This window comes from Pygoscelis adeliae, unplaced genomic scaffold (genome assembly GCF_000699105.1).
Source record: "Pygoscelis adeliae isolate BGI_AS28 unplaced genomic scaffold, ASM69910v1 Scaffold78, whole genome shotgun sequence".
Classification (NCBI taxonomy): Eukaryota; Metazoa; Chordata; class Aves; order Sphenisciformes; family Spheniscidae; genus Pygoscelis; species Pygoscelis adeliae.
In genome coordinates, this window is record NW_008825409.1 from 1,590,121 (window position 1) to 1,616,400 (window position 26,280).

The 26,280-nt window shown below is 36.4% G+C and overlaps 1 protein-coding gene across 1 annotated transcript in view; it reads left to right on the forward strand.

The window, feature by feature from the left end:
• Nucleotides 1-17,815, forward strand: part of PTPN3 (protein tyrosine phosphatase, non-receptor type 3) — a 106,066-nt gene extending 88,251 nt beyond the window's left edge. The window contains exons 23-26 of the mRNA XM_009330441.1: nt 750-878; nt 9,242-9,387; nt 10,036-10,171; nt 14,152-17,815. Coding sequence (XP_009328716.1) covers nt 750-878; nt 9,242-9,387; nt 10,036-10,171; nt 14,152-14,229 — 489 coding nt within the window. The 3' untranslated portion in view covers nt 14,230-17,815. The remainder of the gene's footprint in view (nt 1-749; nt 879-9,241; nt 9,388-10,035; nt 10,172-14,151) is intronic.
• Nucleotides 17,816-26,280: the final 8,465 nt, after the last annotated feature.

Consider the following 26,280-nt stretch of genomic DNA (forward strand, 5'->3'; position numbering starts at 1 on the left):
ACTTCAGTGTTGGAATAGCAGGGGGACAGGCTAGTTTGCATTATTTTTTGCATTCCAGCATGATCTTGCTTCAGAGTCTAAGAATAATTCATGGTTGAAGAGACCTGTGGAGGTATCTGGTCCACTCCTCTCTGCTCAAAGCAGGGGCAGCTTTGAAGTTCATGCAGGTTGTACAGCATCGTGTCAGTTAAGTTTTGATCATTTCCATGGATGGAGATTCCACAGCCTCATAGGGCAGCTTGTTTCTGTGCTTGACCATCCTCACTGAAATAGTTTTTGCCAACATCTAATCAGAATTTCCCTTTTTGCATTTTTTTCAGTCACCTCTTGTCCTTTCATTGTTCACTTTCAAGAAAAGTGTGGCTCTGTCTTCACTATAACCTGCTGTTAGGTGGCTGAAGATAATTATAAATTCTCCCCTACGCTTTTCTTCCTAAGATGGAACAAATCCACGTGTTTCTCCTCCTACGTTATGCCTTGAGAAGTCATTTTAGCGATTGCAGTTTAGTACCAGACAGAAAGCATCTTGCATCCAATTTACCTGAATTTTTATTAAAATGACTAAAATACAAATTTATAGAGAATTTAGCATGTTTCATCATGTTGTATTCCAGTCTGGATGTAAACACCTCACCAAGAAACCAGAATAGATTTTATACTGCTCCTTGAAGTCCTTGAAGCATAGGAGAGGAGGCTGGAAACAGAAGTGCTTGTATAAAGTCTTGATCTACGCTTAATTTTCTTTGCAGACCAAATGTCATCAGTATTGGCCTGATCCACCAGATGTAATGGAATATGGCAGCTTTCGTGTCAGATGCCACTCTGAAGATTGTACGATCGCTTATGTTGTTAGAGAAATGGTGATTACAAATGTCGAGGTAAATGCCCATTATCTTTAATAGCTGAATGAATACATGTACAGATAGGTCGATATAGACTCTGTGTCTGAGCATGTACATCTCTGTGTGTGAATATACGTGTGTGTATATATACACATTTTTATAAAAAGAATATGTATATATTATATGAATCAACATAGTATAATTATTTCCTTAGAGCTTCTTCAAAAACATACTTTTTGAAGTTCTATAATACATTAATACATTATGCTGTACAGGTACTGTAATAAGTTTCATAAAGAAGTTTAGTGCTTTTCTGTAAACAATTTTGCAGTCACTGATTCTTCAAGTATTTCAATTTTCAATGAGAGTTTTTTCTAAGTAACTGTGCTCTTTCAAGGATGAAATATGGGTCACTTTGTTAGCTGTTCTAGCTGTATGTGCCATTAACCAAGTGAATCGTAATAGTGCTGTCTTGAGAGAAGATGCAGCATCTCACCAGCTCCTTTTCATCATCTTTAGTCAGATTTTAAAAAAGAAAAAAATCCTTATATATCTCAATTGAAATGTGCTCAACTTCTGTAAGGTACTTACATTCCTTAACTGTTAATACTAATAGGAGTGTTATAAAGCAAAGAGAAAGTTAAATACATGGAATACTTCTTGTGTATCAGCTTGTGTTGTGAAATCTGTGTTCAGATCACAGCTAGACTTCCCACAACCTGAATATAGGGGATGAAGTTTGGCTTTTGTTTGTAAGTTGTCCTACGTTTCTTATACATTTCCCTCTTCATCTCTTTTCCAAAATTCTATGGTCACAAGTATTTTCTAAAAAGATGAAGTGTTTGTGCTATCATAAGATACGTGTGTAAGAAATCACTGTGTACTGACCAAATGCTAATTTACAGTTCCAATACTAGTCGATATTTTAAATTTCTGTATAGTTAAGTAGATTTCACTGTTAATACAATTGCTAGTAGTAAGAAAAAGGAAATATCTGTTTTAAAATGTAACATTTCATTGATGTTCTTAGAGCAAGATAACCAATCCTTTAGTTTCATAAATTTGCAACTGAATCTATCACTTGACAGTCCATCCAAATTTGTTTTAACATGATTAAGATTTCCTTTGTAATCATAAACGTGTGAGATGCCAGCACTTAAAGGTGTCTCAGTTAAGATGGTTTACAGAGTTTCAGTTCCTAGCTATGAGAAACCATCCAGTCAGGGAGCAGCATGATTTTTGGTTCTGTTTTTCAGCCAATTAATCTGTAAGTGATAAACTTGAATGTCAGCACAGAAGAAACTAACCTCATTAAAGCAGTACTGCAGGGTATATGTAGACAAACTTTTAGTCCCTGTCATTCAAATTAGTTGATTGCCAATTAACTTTGGTTAGCTAATGCTTCTTGTAAATTTCAATTTACTCTTTTCAAATACTTGTTCTTTTACTTGGTTAGAGTTTATTAAACTGGTACATAATTTTGAGTAAATTTACCAGTGACTGTATTCAGTATGTGTTTTCACTTCAGATGTCTATTTACTAGCATGTGATAAGTCAAAATCCTAATGAGAACAGGGCAGTCAGTTTTGTTTTTCTTTAATACAAGTTAATTCTTTTTGAGATAAAGGTTGTGTGAGAATAGTGTGCCGTTGTAGACATGTTAACAGATGTGAAAGGTACAAGGATCTTTAACTGCATAAGTTGTCTCATCATAACTCTCAGTTGAGGACATAGTTTCTAATGCAAAGGTGTATGCTTGCATAGATTTCATCTAGGTAAGACAAAAGCATGCTAAAGCTAGTCCTAGGTGGATGTGTGTTTGTTGTGGTGAGGGGAAGGTTGTTTTGAGTTTTTGGGGTTTATTTGGGATTTTTCACTAAAGGCAAGTTTATTTGTACACTTAAATAAAGTAGCTACACTCAAAAGAACACTCAACGCACAGTAAAATTATGACCCTAATAATCTATAGCTCTGTGTGCATCTGGCATTTCAGATGGAAATAAAAACCTTTGTAGCTTGTTAAAACATAGTGACAGAACTCTCTGAAACACTGAAGTATCTCCTAGTTTTACACATTATCTGAGCTGCTTTCTTAAAGCTGACCAAATGTATTCTTTTGGCATCTCGTGATTGAGTAGACTTTGCAAAGCTTTATAGGTACTACCTCTCACAGATATTGTTGTTATATTCTTTGAAGAATACATAAAAAGTCATCTGAATTCAAACCAAGTTTTTATTATTCCCTGAACTAAGGTGAGCATCATTGGACTGGTCTTTATGAAGACAAGTAGCTTTTAATAGTAAGATGGATAAAGCTTCCAAACTCACAAAAGACTTGATTTCTGTTGGAAAGGCATATTTGTGAAAGAATTTCCTGTGAATTAAGTTGCACAGAATTCAAATCTGCCTTTAGGGGAAAATAGCTCAAAAGAGAAGTTTATGAAATGATGCCCTTGGCCTTTTGTTTATATATGTTCAGAAGACTTGAGGAACAAGAAACTTTTTCGGATTTTTCTGACGCAGTTTAACTCGGTGCTTCTTTTCCTGTAATTGAAGATCAGCAAATGACTGTAAATGTGTGAAATATTTGTAACCTTTCTAAGCCTCATGAAATGAAATAAGGATTAATTTCCTGCCTTTTCTTTTCAAGACCAAGATTGAAAGCTATCCTGTAGCAAAATGAAAGAAAAGCAAATAAAGCACTAAGTTTGGGGTTTTTGAGGTTGGTTTTTTAAAAATTAAAAAAAAAAAAAAAAAAGCTTCAGAACACACAGGGGACCAGAACAGACAGACCAAGGAAATTGTGTAGTGTGAGTGCAAACTTCATCACACAGTGCACTATTTTGTAAAACAAGATAAATATTTCTTTTTAATCATTGAAAAAATAGCATGGGAAGCCTGAAGCAAACTTTCATTCAGTTTTGTTTAAGATAATTGCCTTGCAAATATCATTGCCCATTAAATCTCACCAATTTCATCCAGTTATGTTTTGTAAAAAAACTTCTTTGCTGCTTTCCCTTGTTTAAACAAGCATTTTTCTTTATTTCAGTTAAGTGTGACTAGAATCCAGCCATGGAACTTAGCAAGGCTGTGGAGACAATACTTGCTGAAGCATATTACTCAGATAACTTTGAAAACTGTAATTTTGCAAGTTTGTTTTTTTTATTCTGCTACATCTTATGCTAGTTGTTGCCACACCTTGTTAGTTGTTTCCAAAGTGCCCTGCCATTCTTCCACCTGATTAGTTTTATTAACTAAACTAAATCATTCAAAGAAAAAGAAAAAAAATTCAAGATGTTTAAAAATGTATTGAATTTCATCCTTTAAAGACAGTTATACCGTTGCTATAATGAATGAGGAGTGAGCGCCATCAGAGAGCACTTACACCTTAAAAACAACCCAGGTCAAAGTAATTAAGGCAATTCCTTGTGTCATAATGTGGACTGCTTAGCATGATCGTGCAGACAATGACAATGCAAATAGAGGGATTTGGGGAGATAAGGTTCTTTTAAATTAAAAAGCTATCACTTTCCATGGACATCACAATGATGGAGGGGATGGTTTGAAGAAAAAGAAGATAAATTGATGCGGCAGTTCAAACAAATTGAAGATTAAGCATAAATTCATTTTGCTAAGGAAGGATATTGCTGTTTGCTGAAGGGAAGAGGTAAAATTGCAAGATGAAGAATGACTGGTATCTTTCTGTTTATGAATGACCAGCATGTAGGCCTTCTAGTGATGGGGTTAAATTGATATTAGATGAAACAAAGGCAGCAATGTAAATGAGTGTAGTGCCAGCACTTTCTGCTATAAACAGCTGAAAATAGAATCTCTGTAATTTTTATACATCTTAATCATTTAGGCTGAGGCTTTACACGCCATTTGTCTTCCTTGCCAGATACATGTCGTACAACAGTTTGTGGGGGGAAATGTTGAGTTTGCTCATGTTAAAGATTCTTAGATTGGGTCACTGAAACTTTTGCTTCTGCACATTAAGCAAGACCTTGTATTTTCTCTTTCCAAAGAAATCTATATAAATTTGACCATGTCATAAATGTCTTGAACAAACCTGTTGCACTGCAGAGGTATTTTAAAGGCTTCTCTGAAAATTCTCTGCTTTGAACATGTTCTGTTCTGTCAAATACGCGTGATAGAAGAAAACAGTTGGCTTTGAATAGTAGAGAGCTGAAGAACAAAAGTAGATTAAAAGTGTTATGGCAAGGGTGTACAGAAGCATAATGAGGTGGGAACAGTGGTCCAAAGAAATGCCAAAGTATCTACCCTTCAGAAACTAGGCTTTAACTCTGATCACTGAGTCTCAGCTTTCAAGGTGTATTTGTGAAACTCACTAGCAAAGAGCATACCTTTTCCCGCTTAGAAGATAATAGGACCATTTCAAGGTTAATGTAGTTCTAAGTGGTGAAATTTCTTTTCATATTCTTTTATTGAAGATTATTATATAACCTAAACCAAAAAGGGCATTAAATAAAAAGGTGAAATGCAAAATCAGTTGCTTGGATTTTAAGAAAAGTCAAAATTAAGGTTGACTTTTCAAGCTTAAATTTCCTTCTTTCTATATAAGTATTACCATTCTAAGCTGTGTGTGTTGTTTTTCTGAAGAACACCCGATTCTTTTATTAATCAGGGAGAGTCATTTTAGGAGAATGAAACTAGGAAGCTTGCCTTTTGATGTAATTGTAACAAGCAAGGCTGCAAACTGCAGAAGGATGAAGAATGATATTTTTGTGGCTGAAGGTCTTGACAATGAGATTGTTTTGCAAGTGTCACAGCGGCCATTTGAAGCATTACCTCTGACAGCCCTGTACTTTGTCAGGAGTTGCAATCCCAATGGCAGACTTATTGGAAAAGATCATGTGTCTTTACCCTGTGTTTTTGAGCAAAATCTAGAATGTTAGCTTAACCACAATGAAGTTGCTTTTGCAGTAAGATGTCTTGAATTTGCACAGGAGGGGTAGGTACAAGTACATCTTTTTCTTGGCTGACACCTTTGCTGCAGCAACAATAACCATTGTCAGAAGGACAGTAACAAATACCTTGGGACAGATATGATGTCTTAGACCTCTGTAGCTGCTTGCCAAGTAAATGTGAGTTCATGCCGTGAAGCAGCTAAATGTTGGCCAAATGGATGATGATAAACTGGGAAAATTACATAATCCAGAAGTGTCACTGGAGTCTATAAGTCATTTGGACTCATTTTTTTTTTTAATCCACCAGTTTTAAGCTGATTTGTGGAAATACCAAGTGCATAAATTCAATTGAAATCAGTCCACGTGAGTGCAAAAAGCATTAAATATTTTTGGAACAACAAGGTGTATGATGTCAAGTTAGGCAAAAATAGCAACCGGGCCATGAGCAACTCTTGCTGTCTCACTTTCTGTAAGTTTAGACTTATAAAACAGGACTAATAAAGCCAGATGTTATAAAGAGAAATTCTACATTTATCAGTCATTAGGATGCTACAATAATGACTGTCATTGAAAACCTCAGTGCAAAAAAAAAAAATTTGTGGAAAGGATTTAAGCTGACTTGCAGAGAATAATGGTTTGGACAGCAACCTGAGTATAATGAGAAGCTACCTTTTATTTTCCATTACCAGGTTTGTATAAGGAAGCAGAGTCTGGCAGAAATAGTGTGTTTAAAAATAAGTATTGATAATAGGACATGTACAGTGGGGCTAACTGTGGGACTAGTAACTATAATGCTAGCACTTTTTTAATGTATGAGTGCTAGATTCTAGTAACCGTGATGGTCTTTTAATGCAAGTTATTTCCATGTCTGGTGGTATTTGGCTGACATTTTCTGAATTTAAAAGCTGACTTTCATTATGAGTGTAAAGACTTGGAAGACTTCATATTAAAAAAAAAAAAAAACACTAAAAATAGATTTTAAAAAATCTGGACTTCATCAGAGTACTGATTTGATATCTTCTGCATGAGACACAAAAGTGTTAGAATTAGAAAAATTAGTTCTAATGTATATGAATATAACTACTGTTTACAATAGGTTTAACTTACTAAAAAAAAATGAAGTATTTTAAAATACTTGTGCATTTTGAAAAGTGAGTGATGTAATGGTCAAGTTAACAATTTGAATCATCTTGGAAGAGCTCAACCAAAAGAATCAAAACTGATTACATCAAAACACAAATAACTAGGAAACTATATTGAAGCTTGAGGCATACCTGGAATAATTAACAAACAGCTGTGTTGGTCTCTAGGGATGAATAGGGCATGTAACAGACCATGAAGATTATCACACTAGAAGAAGCAGCTCTGAGGACTAACAGCATGTTCTTACAGTCTATTCTTACTCTGAATAAGTCCTATGTGACGTGCTTGTTATACTTAATATCGATGAACTATTTTTAAAAAAACGCAACTCGCTATATTTGAGCCTGAATCGCTGATAAGTAAAAATTAAGTTAACTCTTTTCTGAGCTTGTAAAATGGCTTTTGATGCTACAGATCACTGTCGGTGGTTCTCAGGTGTGCTACTGGCACTTATCCATGATGGATGGCTTGAAGTTCTTGATGCACATGGAAGGTGACTGGATACTCACTCTTGGATAATTATAGAATGAATCAAGTCTTTGTTTCACCTGAATGCTGTAATTCAAATGTCTCTGATTTAAGAGAATTAGCTCAAACTGTTAGATGTAATTGCTGCGCTATCTCATTTCCCTTTTGAAGAGGTTCTGATTAAGCATGCGCAGATTTGCGCAAGAGGACTTTTTAATGATATTTCCTTGTCATGTTTTTGTATTTTTTCAATCTGTGGCATTTCAGAAAAAATTTAAAGTGTAATCGTTTGATCAAGCTCAACTACATAGTAGCAGCAAAGCTGAGTAGAAAAAGGCCATGCTTTTTCTTGCAGAGATCCCGGTTGTTGTGAGGTCTTTTGATGACCTGGATGATAGATCCCAATGCAATTTGTATTACAGCAAGCTTGGTCATTATTGTTAGATTACATTGTCCACCTGGGCCTTATGCTAGACCTTTTAATTGTGATTGCTCAGGCTCTGCCTTTAAGAAGCAAAGTATGAGCTGTGTTGTTTATCTTCATGTCCCTGGAGGCAATTGTAATTTCTGCAATTGCTTTGACTGGAATAAACGCATTTCCTAGGACTCTACTTGGTACATAGGCAGTAGTTATTCAGTCTTCTGTATCTTACTAGCCTGCTCCCTGGGGGTGGAACCACTTCCTCCAGTGGAAGAGGAAGGCAAGCAGTTGAAGGCATTTAAAAACAGGTCATATATTTCAGTAGATGTGCACTTAAGAGAAAAGAAGAAAAACCCTCTTAAAGTCACTAGCATCATGAAAACATTCTTGCCTGGACGACTAGGGAGACGCCAACTTTTATAGAGTACTGAAGGAGAGTTTTAGTTCAGTAGGGTGTCAAATGTTAAGTCTAGTAATGGACATCGATAAAATGCAGCTAACAGTTTAACTGTTGCTAAACGTGTGGAAGAAATAAAGGAACATGAAGACTTGTCTCAGTTTGTAAAGAGCGAGATATTGTCATGGCATGATGCAGCAGAGGTCAGGAGTGTCTTAGATTTTTTCCTTCCCACCCTAATCATTGGTTACATCTGTAACATAGCAGTTGGGCCCAATCTGAATGCAAAGATGATCGAGTGATTTCATAATCAAAGTTAACAAAAAGCTAAACTGGAAGAACTTCTGTAAAACCGGGATTTTTTTAGGTATAATTGAATGAAAAAAGAGCTCTTCATACAACAGAATCTTTTAACTAATTACATTGCTTCCAAACAGAAAAGTATCCTGTGGGTCGTTCATGTATGTACAATGAACATGTATGTATGAACAATATGTATATTGTTTTCTAAGAGAAACCAGATTTAGCAAATGTTGCAGGCAACTTTGTATTATAACCGAATCTGTAAGTACATACAGACATACATATTTAGAATAGATTGTGTAGCCCCAAGACCCTGTTGTTTTGATATTGTTCTCAGTAGTTTTTCTGCTGGTTTCAGCTGTTTCTTCTTCTTCTAACCTGTTCTAAACTATTATATAGTGCTATTATGCATAAGTCTTGTAGCATTTTACCTCAGGTGAATCACTGATGTCAGGGTATGATAGGTCAAGTCAATAAATTAAAAAAATTAAAATCTGTTTAGATTGCAGAAGTTAAACTTGGTATCTCATTTATTTAGAAAATGTTATGCCTTTTGTATGCTTTCTAAGAATTATATGTTCATACTTCAGTCTGAATTTTAAAATGACAAACATTTTCTACATCGTATGCATCTTATAGCATCTGCAGAATACGCTTACTGTGAAAAGTATGACTTGTATCTAGTAAATATCAGGAGTCATAACACTGAACGCTTTTTGAAAACCTTACTGTATTTTAGACAGAACAACACCATACTGTCACCCATCTCCAGTACGTTGCTTGGCCTGATCATGGTGTCCCTGATGACTCCATGGACTTCTTGGAGTTTGTGACCTGTATGAGGCCAAAGAGAGTAGAGAATGAGCCGGTCCTTGTTCACTGCAGGTACTTGTGTTTTAAAATTCTGGTTATAGATTTGCTTCAGCCTTAGAATAAGCATTTACTTTGAAAAGTTTGTCTGCAAAACAGGAGATCCCTTGAATTAGATGAAAACGTTAAACGGTGCGATACTAGTGTTCACTGTTGAAGATGGAAGCACTGGTGGTGTATCTAAAGGACAAGTTTCTTTTCTCTCCCTCTCTCCTGCAACCTTTTGGGGAGATGGCTTAGTCACGTAACTATCACAGAGCTGATAATCTGCAGTGTAAGCTATTCTCCATTTTTATCCTCTACTGCTGTTGTAACCTCATTTTGAATGGTACTGCAAAGGTGTTTTTTCTGCTGTCCAAGTGCCTGTCAAAAGAAGTCAATTAGCTCTTACCTTTTTTAGTCAAAAATACCAAACCAGTACATTTAGATTTGTAAGCAATTATAATTGTTAAAAATCCATTTACTTTAAGTGAGGTTTTAATAATTGGCAGGAAATATTACTGACGTTGCTTTAAAAATAAATTTTGCACTCTGTTCTAAATTTATTAAGGTCTTCCTGTAGTTTCTAAGGCTATTTAGCATCCTAGTATTAAGACTGTGATATGAATCTGGTGCATTGCAAAAACCTAATTTTACAGACTATTTTTCTGTTACATCTCTCAGCGCTGGAATCGGTCGCACTGGTGTATTGGTCACTATGGAAACAGCCATGTGCTTAATTGAAAGAAATCAACCTGTTTATCCGCTGGATATTGTACGAAAAATGCGAGACCAGCGAGCTATGATGGTGCAAACATCAGTAAGTGATGAGAGGAAGCCTCATTTTCTGTATATATACTGCACTTGTCCAGTTTTAAAACAGATCCAAAAATTTTTAAAATTATCTAGTTGTATGAGTTTTCAGTTGCCATTATATTTCATGCTTCCTGCATTTAGCATAACATAATGTGGTGGCAAAGGCTGCTTCGCTTGCGAGGTGTGTATTTAACTTTTTTGTAAGTATTTCTTACTTTGCCATTAAAAGATAATTGATTTCTATACATTGCAAGTAGTTAGAATGCATAAAGTCAGACTTGCCTAAATCATCTGTTCACAGTCCTTTGTCTAAATTCTCTGCAAGAAGCTAGAATAATTTTTTGCTTTTCATTCTAGTACAGAGCCTTATAGGAAGTTATTAAACTGAAGGTAAAATTAAAAGGTAAAATCATTTGTGGTATGATTTGAAGAAAGGAAGTGGCTTTTCAAGAGGCCACTTTAGGAGTAGAAATTCGATAGGAACAATGTATGTGGTTTTGGTTTTTTTTTTTTTAAATTGTGCCACTACTCCAGTCTGGAAAAACAAAGGACAAGAATGAAATTCAGGAGAAGTTGGGTAGTATCAATAACTGAAATAGGAAAGTAGAAGGTGATTTTAATATAGAAGTGGTTCAAAGACAATTTGAGATCATGAGGGCAATTTTGTGTCAGCTTTGGAAATGAACATATTGACATTAGAGACCAAGGGTGAAGGATGGGAGGCTGTACTTTCTTGAGTAGATGTCGAATGACAGAATATTAAGTGTGGGTTATCTGAGAGCGCTATGCTCTATGACAAATGGAAGTAAAGGGGTTTAGAGCCATGAAGTCAACAGTTAAATTGGGCATTTCCGTCTCTCATCTTCAAAAGAAGATGCCTTGGTTTCCACTTGATCAAGGGAAGGAAGAAGGTAACTTGAGAAAACAAATTCTGTTCATTAACAGGTTAATGACTGCAGGAGCTAGCATTATGATTGACTAGATGGGGAAAAAGTCTTGCGTTATCAAAGGGTGTGAAAGTGTCAGGAATTATGGTTGCTTGTGTAAGATTAGAGTGCTTTGTGACCAGAGGTTGTTCATGCATGCTGCTGGGACTCTTGTCATTCATTGCAGTATGAGTGCACTCTCTGGAAGTGCATCAGGACGGTATGGTTGAGGAGAGACTTGTCTGAATAGTCCCCTGCCTGTTCCTTGCAGAAATGGAGGCTGAGCTGATGTCAAAGGATGTCATGAGATGAGAAACACTAGCCTCAAGGCTAAGGAAGCTGAATGTTGACTTCTGGAGTAGTACCTGTCTGCGCCCCTCAGTTTCTAAAATGAACTGAGCAGGTTCAGGCTTAAACTTTCTAGAGGTGGTCAGCTTTTTGAGAATCAGGCAGGAGAACCTGAAGTAAACTTCAGCTTGCCAGAAGGCCGAGTCCCTCCTGTTACAACAGGAAGAAATCAACAGGAATTGTCCCTGCACTCTACAGTTTGATGCAACTAAAGAATATGGGGAATAGTAATAAATACACTGACAATCAGACCCCGAGTGTGGAAAACCAAGTATCTAAAGTAGGATTCTTTACCTTGCTTGCTGTGTTCCACAGTTCACTATCAGCACAATCAGGAGAGGGATGATCTGTAGCAGCAATACTGTGAAACTAAATTCACTTGTTATTTCTGAAGTATGCAGATACTGTTGTGAAAAGCCAATGAGTAGAATTGGCATACTGTACTGTAAATGAGACACAGAAGCAAGCACTCAACTGTGAGAAAGCAGAATATCAGAGCTGCATGTTAACATCTTGATCTATCCTGGTTGCTCTATCGCGTTCCCATGCCTGCATTCCAGCTAGCCCCACTGCTCATATTTGATATTTAGCTTAGGGCTTCTGGGAGAGAAGCCATTAGGGACTGTTCAGTTGTAATAGAGGGATTGTTCAGTTGTAATAGCCTTGCCTGAAGCATGTTCAGCTACCCTGTAGGGATTGTGTGTGTGCTCCAATTCTAAGATGACACACATAGCCAGATGCATGTTGTGAGTTAAATCAGACAGGGCATAGTCAGTAAGAATGGTCTCACCAGAGTTATTAACTAGTCAGTTTAGTGTCTGCTGTTAATCATGTGAAAGCTGTAATTTCTCAAAGAACTGTAATTTGGTCATCAGGAACAGCAAAACAAAAGCTTCGACCAAAATACAACAGAATTTGTGTAACTGTATGGCCTTTCATTTAAAAAAAAAAAATAAAAAAGAAAAACTAACCATTATGTTCCATTAAAGAGAAATTAGAGATACTAAACAATACAGAAAGCAGTGCTTCAGGACGTACGTAATAGAACTAGTTATCAGCTGAGTGAGCAGTAAGAATACATGCAACAGATAAGAGCAAAGAAAACAAGTAGTCAGAGTCTGAGTCAGAGGAAGCAATGCTGAAGTACTCATTCTTATTTGTTCAGTAACTTGATCACACAAAGGAGTTAACAGAAGTATTGAACAGAGTGCTAAATATCACAGTTGGCTTGCTCAGGCAGTAGAAATATGCAAATGACAATAACAATGAAGAGAAAAGTCAAGGTAATTAAGAAATAAAGACAAAAGAACAGAGTGATATTGAAGGTGGGAGTAATTGACTGAAGGGTTGAAAGAAAAGGCAGGAAAATCGAGATGCGGAAAATCAATTTCCATCCCCCAGTTTTCCGTAAGTTTTTCTGTACTTTAGAGAAAATGTAATGAAGGTTATGGACAAGAATAACATTCCTAACTACTGGTATTTAAATGCAACCTAATGTCCTTCACAGTCCAAGCGTTATCTTTTAGCCCTGTCCTTTGGGAGAGGTTGGGGGAATGTTTCCAGATGCTCCTGGAGAGTTGATGAGGGCTGACATATACGGGCAGCTGGGAGAACATTTCAAATGTGTAAAAAAAGGATTTAGAAAATGTGAAGCTGTGCTTCTCTGAATATATGACATGGAGCTTTGGAGAAAGGTGTTCATTTGGGGGTTTTGACAATAGCAAAAAGTACTTTTGGAGAAGAGGAGAGGTATGCTTTGAGCTTTGTAAGTTCTTTTAACTTTCCAGCATCTTGAGTTCTTGGGATTGTGTTAGTCATAAAAATTTATTCAGGCTACATGGATTTTTAGTTCTGCACTAGTCCTATTGCTAATGTCTCCTTGTATCACTTTTCAGAAAGAGGCTCACAGGCTAATTGCTTTTAACAAATAGGTACATCACAAGGTCATTGAAGAAATAGTCTTTGTAATAGCATAATTCAGAAAAGAAATGCTAATCTAATTTATGAAGACTTTAAGAACTAAATGAGCTCAAAATGTTGTGTGACAGAAGATTAATATCGCTGCTACTCTTCAAAAATATTCATTCCAAAGGCTTTGATCCCATTCTGTTAAAAAAGGAGATGTGTGGTCTGATCACAAATTGAAAATAAAGTGACTCCATTTTCTGCAATAGTGTAGGTAGTTTAAAAAGAAAGTTTTAACAAGGCAGTTGGATCTATATAACCTATATGGTAACTTTAAATGTGTTTTTGGTCACGTAACTTAAACATGTCCCGTAATATGTAACTGCAGGATTGGCAAGGTTAAAATACTTGTGGTAATCAGATAACAGTACCAAAAAAAAGATGAGATGTATAAAGAACTTAAATAACTAGTTGAACTTAGTCAGAAGAATCATATAAATTTGCATAGCTTTTACAAGTAAATCCTATTCCCTGAGATTTAAGCATGTGTTCTTTTAAATTTGGGGATTGTGTTTTCCTTGGTGTGAGATTTTTAATGCTTGTCCTTCAAAGAAGAGTAAATGTTACCTTTGTTTGCTGTGAACAGAGCCAGGAGAGTTGGATTTTCTCCTTCCCTCTTTGTATCTCCTGTCATTGTCCAGGAGAAAAAGAAGCAGTGGGACTGTTAGTCCTATTAAATACTACTGTATAATCAGGAGTCTAACTAATCATCCATAAATGTTTTTGTTTTTTCTTTCTTATACAGAGTCAATACAAATTTGTTTGTGAAGCTATTCTTCGTGTTTACAAAGAAGGATTGGTTCGCCCACTGGATTCCAGTTAGCACAGCAGTGAAGGATAAATTATTTTTCCCCGTAAAAAGACTGCTCTTTAAAGCAAGGGCTTGTTTCTGAAAACAACTGGAATGGACTAGAAGCCCACGAAAAGACAGATGAGCACATTTGAACTGTGGCACTTTAAATTTCTCAAGAAGATTGCTAAATCATGTACAGTATAACAAAGTCATGTAGATAAATATATGAGAGCAATTGTGTGTAATATGCTTTATTCACATAGACACCATAAACGATCATGGAAACCTTAATACATATCTTTTACTGCCTTAAAACACCCTTCACTCTGGAAGTTACAAAGGTCCTTGTGTTTCTTTTGAAAATGCAAAAAGAAATCTAATAGTATTGAAATGATTCAGCTTAAGAAGGTATTTAATATCTTTGTATTGTCTGAAAGTTCGTTGAAGGTGAATATTTGTGACTTTCTTATTGGGACACTAAATATTCATGGAAATGTGACCTCGACTTCTAAAAGGCTGATGAAGAGCTCTAAATGCTAATGCATAACTACTGTACATTAAGAGCTGGAGAAATTAAGTATTCCGTTGCCATAAATCTATTAGTGAGTATGCCAGCTGTTATAATATGCTTCTTAGAAATCACATCTACTGTATGTGATGTGCAAAATAATGCTGCGTTTAAGCATTTATGCAGATGGTACAGTCTACATCTGTTGATCAATTTTAACTGCAACGTGCCCGTTTAACAATGACCCGCTTCTTACAGTTTTAGTTATTGTACTCCTTTTCTTCTGTCCATCTCCTTTATGCTTGTTTTTCACTGCTGTTTCTATATGTGGACTAAAAACATTTTAACTTAAAATGAGGTTTAATTCTTTCACCTTTGTTTCCATGTGTATTTATGAGTTCTCACTTGTAAATGTGGATTAATGTTGCACACGAGTACTAGACTTTTGACTTACTGTATATGCAAAGTAGTCTAATCCAATACTGGAAGAAAAATTACTACTGAACCCATCAAATATGTTGCTGCTAATTCAAGGTGTGAAGCTCACAAGGGCACAGGTGTTGCTAGTGTTCAGATGGTGATAAAATGTTGACTCGCTGCCCTTCAGCAAAAACTGCTCTTATCCAGTGAAACACAACTCCCTTTTGCAAGAGTTCTGCGGATTTACTGTGTTTCTTGCTTTATGGAAATGCAGCTAAATTCACATGAAGATTTACGTGGAAAGAGAGAACGAATTTGTACGTTGATGAATAATTCACCCTAAGGTACACTGGCCTCCATTTCATTTCAAACGGGAGAATTGGACTTTCTGAACAATATAACCACATTTGTATGATGTTAATTTATTTGTATGTGCTTTTTGATTACCCTGAGGTAGTTCTTCATTTTTTGAATAGTGTTTAAAAAAAAAATATTCTAAGGGACTGTTTAAAACTCTGTTATTTAAAAGATTAGTCCTAAATTAGGAAAAATTTTTATGGGGCATATTAGCCAGATGTTTATATGTGTATAAAAGAGAATTAGATAATTTTCTTTTTAGAGAGAGATATACACACACACACACATTCAGATATATTTTAGAATTATGGTTTGTATTATGGATATTATCACTTATATCTGGAGTTTCATTATAGAAACTGCCACAGCTGTACAATATGCATCTCATGTTACCAGAAGGTTGTGGTTTTTCCCCAGGACATAGCTGAAACGTGAATGTAGGATGTGCTAAATTGCTGACTCTTGTCTTCGGTAGGCTTGGTCCTTTCTTCAAGGTCACATTATTAGTTATAGGTAAAGAAGATACCTGGTTACTATTTATTGATCAAAAGAGTTTTAATTGGAACACGCAGGGTAATTGGCATCATGGAAAGCTTCTTGGCTTTGTTAGGTTGAAGGGTGAACAGGTTTGTGCTCATTCTTATACACTGCATTCTTATATACTGTAATACTTTTGGGTCATTATCCTCTTGCTTGATTGGGCACAGATTGGAAGGCAAGGAACCGTAACTCTGGTTCACTCTTAACTTGCTGAACTGCATCAGGTCACTCAGTCTGTCTGTGACTCCAAATGTAAAATGATACTGGATATGCATGTGTTGCTTGGGGATCTTTTTTTGAAAAATGCATGTAGAGAAGTGTTGTACAAGCGCAGACTGCCTGCTGTTGTCAGAGGGAATATTGAGCAGTGAGAAAACCTGGTGGCTCTTTCCCACGTGAGGAGTAGTGGGCACTAGAGAATCTGTGCCTGCTGGGTGGGTGGTTAACACAAGCTCCCTTTTCTTATAATGTGTGTGCCTTTCTGTAAAGGATCTTTTTTAAGTTTTGTTGTGCCCAGGTCTCAAAGTCATCCCTTGCAGTTGGTGTGACTTGCAATTAATAGTTTGTCAAGAAGTGAAAAAGGCAAGGAGGAAAAAAACCTAGAAAATAAATAGTAAGAAAAATATTTAGAGCATCGCTTTGTGACATCTGTTTCTTTCAGGGAAGTACTTGATTAAACTTACAGTTTATTTGTGTTCAAGGTTATTGATATATTCCTATCGCTATTTATGTTTCTTCATGTCAAATATGTATTTACCAAAACACTGTAAATTTATTCCGTATAGAATTCCGGTCTGAAGATACATGGTATAGGCTTGACCTACGTTAGTATGTGTATGTTTGAACGATGATGGTCATATTGTGACAACAAATGCTGCTCTTGTTCTGGTTAACTTAGACGGTTTCGGTAATACCATTTGTGAACTCTTATTTGATTTTAATAACTTGTTTGAAATTGCTGGCCACTGACACTACTCAAAGCTATAAAAATATTAATCTCTGTAATATCAGAATTTTTTTTTAAAAACGTAGAGCAAATATTAACTACACAAGTATCTTGTACATTGTGTCCATCTTTATTTCAGCCTTGCTGGGTTTTGCACATGTACCTGTAGGGTCCATAGGGGAGAGTGAAGGGTTTTTGTCTTCACTCTGTAGCGTGTGATGACTTTGCACTGAATGATGTATGCCTTAGATCTGATCTCGCAATGAAAGCATAATTATGAAAACATCTTAATGCTGGCTTTTGTTTCCACAAGAATTAGGAAATTAAAAAGGCACAGAGTTGATTGATTTTTTTTTTTTTTTTTTTTTGGTAGGAGTTAAAACTCCTAACAAAATTTTTTAACTGTCAAGCAATTGACAAATAGCAGAAAATGCTGTGAAGTCAAGATTCTGTATAACCTTCATAAACAGTTTAACCTCCATTTTGCCTGTGCTTGTGATCATGACAATAAGTATTCAAAATTTCTAGCATGGTGGTGGATGAAGAGGGAGTAATAAGCTTTTGAGGGTTTCATCACTGTGAAATACACTAACATTTATCCTTCAAAATTAAACAAATTTTAACTGAGTAGCTTTATATTTGATATGGAAGTAACTAAAATGCCTATTCAGAGTGTCTTCAGAAATATCACAGGGGAACACTTCTGGGATGGAGGTGGGAGGGAAAGATCTTACCATGTATTGAAAATAAGAAAAATGGTGCCATAAACCATGAATGCCTTTTGTGTAACAGGATGTATGAAATATGAATCATTAAAATACAACCAAACCTTGAGTAGTGGTGGTGTTTTGAAAAAAAAAAAAAAAAATTATTTCGTAATCCAGGGTTTTGCTCTCAATAATCCTGTCTTTTAGGTGTTGGTACTAAATTATATGCAATCAAAATGTACCTAAGAATTCAGCAATAGCTCTTCATATACACTCTTTTTTTTTAACAGTTGGTTCTCTTTTTTCCCTCCTTTTTTCTACTATGCAATACTTGGTTAAAAATATATATATATTTCGAAGGAACTGTAGTTCTGAAATATCTAATGAACTATGCATTTGCTTTATTACAAGCATAATTTGATACTGTTTTACAACAAAAGTTCTTCCCTGTAGATAGTGTTCTTATGTGTCAGACTAAATGCATAAATGGTCCACTGATTGAAAACGTTGAAAATAGACACACATGGTTCATATTCAATCAATTAAAATTTAAACATAGTTATTTCACTGATAATGGCTTTATTGATATATCCTGAAATGTAGCATTTAAGTGCAAGTTTATTTTACTCCTTCACATAAAGCCTTTCCAGAAAGAATGTGTGCTGGGAAATGTTTGTATTTCGATCAGTAACCTGCAATTAGTCTACTTGGTTAAAAGCATTTATTAATTGAAACTATATAGAAGGTAAAGTTGTGTCATGAAATACTTTGTTCAAAGGCAGCTGACAGCCAAGTGAATGATTAATTCATTATATAAAACATAATGTTTTGATTAAATGGATTCTCTTGCATTTAAGTTCTGACACTGATAGTGTTAAGCCATCTCAGATGACTGTCTGTTTTAACAATAGTATTATGTTAACACTTTAAATATAGCAATCTAATGCAATATGATTTAGTTTTAGTGTACTTTAACATATTTAATATTCCAGTTGTTAAGTAGCTGTACAAGCTTCAAACAATAGTATCCACATTCACTGAAACTTGTTGTCTTTTAAAAAAAAAAAAAAAGTAAGTTTCCCTGAATGAAAGGGAAGGAGCAGCACATGATATCGATAGATTTAACCATTTTTCAGCCCAGATTAACCCTGTGACAGTAGTGGTCTGATTTGACCACTGATACAGAGAGCAATTGTTGAGGACCAAGAATATCGTGGGAAAAGCAAATTGTGTGGACTGTTGACACTGTTCAGTTTTGGCTGCAGTTAAGAGACCAGTAACTGTTGTCTCTTTTTTTTTTTAAGACAAATTCATCTCAAAAGGTGGCTTTAGGAATGGGGAGTAGAATGTGCCTTTATTGACTCACCTAATTTTATTGCAGACTACTTGGAGAAGAGTCTTAGATTGTGTTATTTTGAGCTTAGCTGCAGGTCTTGAATCTTTAATGAAATTCTTATTTAAAATATTAAAGCGTTGATTTTAATAGACATTAATGAAAAACTTCAGTTTACTGTTAGTTGCTCAACTTCTGTTTTCTTGGCTTTCATGATGTCGTTTCTTGAGTTGTCATTGTTTTACCTTATAAAAGCACTTTGAGGTTTCCCACAACTGTAGAACTGGCTTTGCCATAGACAGGCTAAGTGATGTTGCTGTTGCCTAAGATAGGATGTTATTTACACCTGCTGAAGGTGCAACGTGGTGTTCCGACCAGCCTGAACTGAGCTCGTTTCTGAGGAATTTAAACAGTGCTGCTAAGAGCGGTAAAAATCATAAAGATATTTTAAAAAAGGAAGTAGGAGATGTTTTGTTCGGGGCAGATAAGACCTGTTTTTTATTTAACAAAAAAAAAAAAATTGTGAGGATGAAAATGTTTTTAACAGATAAAGTAGGGGGTGGGAAATGCATGGGGTTTTTTCCCTTTGCAGAACACTTTTCTATGTTTTAAATGCATCATTTCTCTTGGAGCGGTTTCTTTACTAAAGAGCCCTACTGCTGATGGGATTTAGTTTTTGTCAAACTGACCTAGAAAATAATTTTAAGTTGAACTTTTTCCTCATTTACTGTTTTGTGCCTTTAAGTAACATTAAACAAAACTGAAATCTTCTCCTTCTAAAAATTATTTTGGCTGTTTTCATTTGATGTCTTTTTCAGAGACATAAATGGAACTCAAATGTGGCTGGGTAACTAGTGAGGTTGCCACGCATGCTAAGAGAAAACAGGTGCTTTGCTAGCTCTATTAAATCCATTACCTAACATCGGTTGGCAACTGAAACCAGTCTAGCATCATGTTTCTGTCAGCCTTTTGCAGAATAACGGTTTTGTAAATAGGAAGTCTTTGGAGCTTGCTCTCCCAAGCATCAGGAAGTCTTCTTGTACTAAGCTAGAATTGATACCATTAAAACCTGACTCTTCAAGTAAGGAAGGACTGTTTACCAAAATCTATATAGAACACACTTACACCTTTTACAAGGAAAAAAAAACAGTTTCTCTGTTAAAAAAGCAAGCTGCTAGAAGTATCATCTTTGCTGTGGGTGCATCTTATGTAGTCATAAACCAAACTAGTTCTCAGCTAGTAAGCAGTACGGCCACCAAAGCACGCAAAAGTCGACATCGACCTAACCGCCTGATTAATTTCTCAACTTCCTTGCGGAGGGTTGGTTGCAATCCTGGTTCAGAAGTCCTTGCTGCAGAATGGAAGGAGAAAGGGCTTGCTTCCTTAGGGAAGAGACTGAAAGCCCGCTCAGTAAATCAGCAGTCTATATTGACCTTAGTGGGGTTGTGCTTGTATTATCTAACCTGAGCGGTCTAGTTTAAAGTAAGATCAGGTGTATCTATCTGAGTTTGCAAGAACATTTGAAACCCTACGTTCATTCCAGAAGAAAAACCTTAGACCAGCAGCGTTAATTTCTGTGGGCTTCATTTGCTTCACTTAAGCAGGTTAGCGTGGTAGCAGTTGAGTTATTCTTGATCAGTGTCCTTCTAATTCAGAGCTTCGCATACACGAATGAAAACCTGATATAACTGTTGCTTTCCTAGTTTTTAATAGAAATTACATTACTGTCTGTAGAAATTAGGTGGGGAAATAGTATATGTGCTCAAATGTAAATATATTTCAAATCCAGATTTTGCAGAATAACTTACAAGTATCAATGCTTATATTCCAGTGACCTGTGCAGTGAGTACTAAACATAATTTAGGTTTTCACGCTTCATTCACCTTAGTAGAGAAATACAAGATAAATAATGGGGACAGTCCTATCAAGGCTTTGAAAATCTGCCAGGCATTCATAATAACAAAAGATGGTTGGTTAAAACTGACCTTCATTGCAACTGATACAGAAATGTGCTTAATAGTACTGGAATAAATTACATGACAGTTGGGAAAGCCAAAGGTTTTTTTTGTTTGGGGGGTTTTGGGTTTTTTTTTTGCAAGCTTTGCAAAAGATTCCACTATTCTAGTCACTAAGTTTGTATTTTCATATATGTTCAGTTAGCGTTTTTGTCAGAGATGTAGAAAAAGCTTGGAAGATAATATCCATTCAGTGACTCTGGCTTTTTTTTTTTTAATGGCTGTTTCTGTAGCACTCTGTAGTTTCTTCTTCTGACATCTTAGGTGCCAGTGCATTAAAGGAACAAAAGAATGTATCTGATGTATTTGGAAGGTAAGGAAAGAGTTTATTTTGTATCCTAAGCTGTACTTTTATTTTAAATCATTTGAAATGTAAATTGATGTTGATATTACAAAGCTTAATTTATTGTTTAAAAATGTAGACACTTCTTGAAATGAATGTATCATTTTTCTTTTTTATTTTTATAGGAATAAAGTATTGGTTAAGGTTTTCAGTATAGTTTTCTTGGGTTTTGGAACTGTTTTGAACAAAAATATTACAGCCACCATTTTATGCTTATTGGTTATATGGCTAATGGTGAAATAAAACATTTTTGGCTATATGGTTTTACCGTGGCTTTATTCAAGAAGAAAGTTGCATTAAAAAGTTACTAACCTTTTTAATCCTTTTAAAAAAAAAAAAAAATTACACATGGCTGCAGCTTGAATTTTGTCTAAGCAAGCAAACGTGTATGGAAAGTGTCTGCTCCGTATAGACACAGTGAGTAAGTCTTTCATAAATAGCTTGCTGGAGAAGTAAAGCAACCAACTAAGCCACAAATTCTTCGGAATATTTCACTTGCAACAATTGTTATAAAAGAGGATTGTCTCGATTAATTAGGCCAATCAACCTTTTCACTCATGAGATACAAGGCCACATAAACAACTGTTTGAGCGTAGATTTTCTTTTTTGCTACTATGTACAAAATGCGCAGACTACCCTTCCCTTTGGGATTTCCCATGTCCTCACAGTACTCCCCAGAGGTGTCCCAGTAGTCGTATCTTCTACACCCTCTGTTGCTCCAGGGTGGTTGTCATGTTTTCGCAACAAACCAGGGCCCAGTGATGCTGTTCTTGAATTATTTCTGTTTACATGTGTATGTAAAATGCAGGTTTATAAGTTTCAAAATAGAAACACACTGAAGATTGAATCCAACGCTGCCAGATGGATAGAGCATTGACCTTAAAATATGTTTGGGATTCGGTTAAGAACTGTGATGGTTGTTAGTAAGCACTTTTTGCTGTTTACAAGATATGGCTCTGCCTACTGATTAGTCTTTTTAAGCTTGAGGCCAATAATCCTTCATGATGAAGCTATGAATTCAATGAAATCTTGATGAAAGAAAGTGCAAGACCGAAAGCAACCATCTGGGCAGCTCGGACATGGGATATGCATGCAGGTTGGAATCTCTTATAGGTGCACAGAAAGCTACCAAGATGAAGGCTTTGCTGGAAATCCTTGTGAAACAGCTTACAGAAAGATGTACCAGTGTCTTTGCAGCTTGTTAGCAGGACGGGGTGCAGAAGCGCCTTTTGGAGGAGATAAGGCAGAAGTAGACTCCAAGCCCATGGCTGTATTGTCAAGACTTGCGCAGCTGATAGCTAGTGGGGAGAAGAGGGCCTTAACGTGCCTGGTGTTAAGGGTGATTTCAGACAATGCAAAGCACACCAAGGTATTCCACTCCTGCGCCCAAGGCAATCCGTTAAAATCCTTACGGGTACCGGCAAGGCCACGGAGGAGCAGGGTGCTCTGCCAGGAAGCCAGGAGTATGGAAGAGGTGTCTTTATGTAACTCATGTCAGGCAAAGACAATTGGGAATATATACGTCAAACTGGCATTTCACAATGTATGTATTATTTCCATGTATAGCTTTTTAGAGCTATATCTCAGTGATATAAAAACTTTCAAGCAGTGACTCAATTTAGCTTATGTTCCTTACAGTATTCAAAGCAAAATATTTTAACAAGTATAAAAATTATAAAATATCCAATTTCATCTTGATTTGGGATTAAATTCCTTTTTTTGGTTAGTCCTATATAGTGTAACTAAATTGATTTCCATGTACTAAAAAATAAATACGCAATGGTAGCATGTGCAAAAGCTAATCTGCTAAGAAAGCTTGCCTTTTCATTTGAATGACAAAATTCAAAGTTTTCCGTTTGTTAAAAAGAAGGACCACGTAAGAATAACTGAAAGGTGTTTGGGGAGACCGAGATCACTGCTGCTGATCTCTGGGTTCAGAGCCAGTTCAGTTTCCCAGGTCCATCTCCAGGGATGAGGGACATCAGTATTTCACTGGAGCATGATAAAAGGCCAGACTCGGTGTAACTCACGTGCAGTCTCGTGTGTTAGTCTGACACTGCTGTTGGGGAGCTCGGGCACCTGCAACACCCTGTATTTTAAAGCAGAGGTATTCTGATTTGTTTTTCCTCTCTCACTGAGTTTAGCATCCACCTACAGAAAATGCAACGTTGTCCATAGCGGGAGCCTTTAGTTCTTCCATGCATCAGTCACAATTTTAAAAATAAATTATTTGGCACTGATAGAAAAAGCTTCCTGAGTACTACCTCTGTGTCTCGAGCATAGCAGGTAGTTGTATCAGGGGCACTCAGGTTGCGCTGGCACACATGATGGTGTGGGCTAAGGTGTCAGTAACGCTGATGGTAATACCAAGATGGAGGGGTGTGTGAAAAACAGCATTGTATACATCAGTGTACCCCACAGAATACCATAGGAGTACTGATTGCTAATGGGTTTGGTCCTGCTTAAGTTTAACTTTGGCCTTCGGAGCTTTCTGTGTCAGTACAAATGCCCTGAGCTTTTAGACCTGATAAATTCTCATTTAAAACTAAATGCTGAATGTTACTCCTTGCAAACTACAAAGCTATTTGTTGTCCTTTTTGAGTATGTGAGTCCTCAGCTCTAATCTGGACAGCTCTGCTCCTGCATGTTCAGAAGAATTAATACAAATGTAAATGTGGCGTAGCTCTTGAGCTTCACATTAATTTATACAGATTCCAAGTGGGCATAAGCTTGCTGGTTTCAAAAGGGGCCAACTTGCTTATGTATAATACTTAGCCTAAAAGCATGCAGTGACTCCAGCCTTCTAGTTACCTGCCAAAAACTGAAGTGTCTTTTGCTTTTGAAGATACTTGTTGCTGTATCCAGACCAGCAGCAAGTGTCCCTTTTTTGTTCAGAAGTGTATTTTCACCTGTGCTGCTGGGCTTTTTTTCTAGTTTAAGAAATACTATTACAAGAAAATCTACTCCCGTTGTTCAAGTGTTCCTCAGAAATCTTATTGCTGAGGACACTTGCATTTTGAATAGAGAATGTCATTTTTGTCCTCTGTGAGAATTGCTCGCAGTAAATTTACTGTGATATTGCACCTCTGCTACTTCTGTAGCTCTGCCTGCTGCATCAAACAGGATGCCAGAGCATGGGCAAGAGTCTCTAGCTGTCTCAGGCACGCAGCTGGGAATATACCACCTCCCTGTAGGAGCTCTTCTGCAGACCTTCTGCAGAAGCAGGAGGATGACAATTTGAAAGGAGCTTCTTCCTCCTCTTCCTTCTCCCCATTCCCCTTAGATTTTTACTAACGAAAACAGGCAGTTCAGCGGCAGTCCCTGTGGCAGGGGGGTGCTACAGCCAGCCTGGGCCCCCTTTGGAGTGGGAAGGTTTCTTCCCTCCTAGAAAGCTGTCTGTTCTTCCATGGCCTGATGCAGGTCATATCGTTATTTTCCTGTTTGTCCTCTGTTACTCAGCTTGACAGATACAGCAGTGAGTACTCAGAACTGGCCTGGTTAAAAAAGGGAAAATAGTTTAAGGCTCCTGAGCTGTGTAACTAAGAAACCCCATCTTAGCAACTGCTATTACAAGAGGAGTCTTAAAGCTTTGCTTAAATGGCATTGCTTTCAAATACTGTCTCTCTATCAAGTGGATAGGAAGTGGGTATATATATAGAGAGAAAGAGATATATATGTTTGTGTGTGCATATATATATATAAAAAAATAGAGCATAAGTGAATAACAAAAGTAGCTCCAAAAAGGGCAGAGAAGGAATAAATTCAGTTTGACATCTCAACCATAAACAGAATTAAAAAGGGGGGAGTCTAAAATGAAGATGGCAATACAGGTAATAGAAATAATGTATAAATAAGGAGTGCTTTTTTCTACTGTGCCACAGTAATCTTTGTATTAAAGTAAAAACTTGATTCACACTATTGGAAAAAAATCTGTATATAGCCTGGTTTTATTATTTATATGCATAGCGTTTGCTTTTGCAGATTCCTGTAATACACGCATAGATTTACTTGTTCAATTAACACTGAATGTTGCTTGCTTTATTGCCGTCTGTGTAAACTGTTTGCTTTTTTTTATCATTATAAGGTTATGTAGATTGAGGACTTCTTTAAGGCTAATGACTTGGAAAAGTGATTTCCAGGTATTTGAGAGAGTTTTGATGGTAGAGAATAGGAAAAATAAAATACTTTATGTAGCTATGATTGCATTCAGCATATATTTAAACAGACTGACTTACGTATCATGTCTTGTTTCCTTAAACCAATTATTATTCAAGTTTATCATCTGATACAATTAGGGCGTTTGATGCTGTGCAAATAACTATCAAATGCAATCCCATTCTGAAGGGCTTTCAAGCTAGTTCAGAGGAAAGACAAAACAGTTTCTATGTGTGCAATCAACCAAACGATGGTATATAAGGAAGCAGGTGTATGACATCCTCCTTCTAGTCAGGCTAAATACGGAAACAAGTAAGTGTACTCTGTTTTAATAACTGCTCAATAATAGAAATGACGCCACAAATAATTCCAGCAGACATTTTAGGAGCAGAAGTTGAGCCATGTGAACTGAGAGAGTTTCTGAAGCATCCAAGTGCAAAGGGAACGGTATTGCATGGAGCCTGGATTATCCAAGTATAGCAAGCAAAGAAGAAGAAAGTCATAGAATCTGGAAGTGAAGTATTGGCAACATGCCTTGAGAGGAAGCCCACATAGTGCAGAGCCCTTTCTGGAAAGAGAATTGAAACCCTGGGAAAAAAGCTTGTTCTCACTGTGATCCTATTGCTTCATGGAGCAGGATCTTGATGGAACTGCACCGACTGTTTAAAAAGTTCATACCAAAAACCCCCTACTTTTCTAATGCAAGGATCTTGCTAGCTTTCTTGTATTCCCCATTTATGGGCGGGCAAAAAGGTAG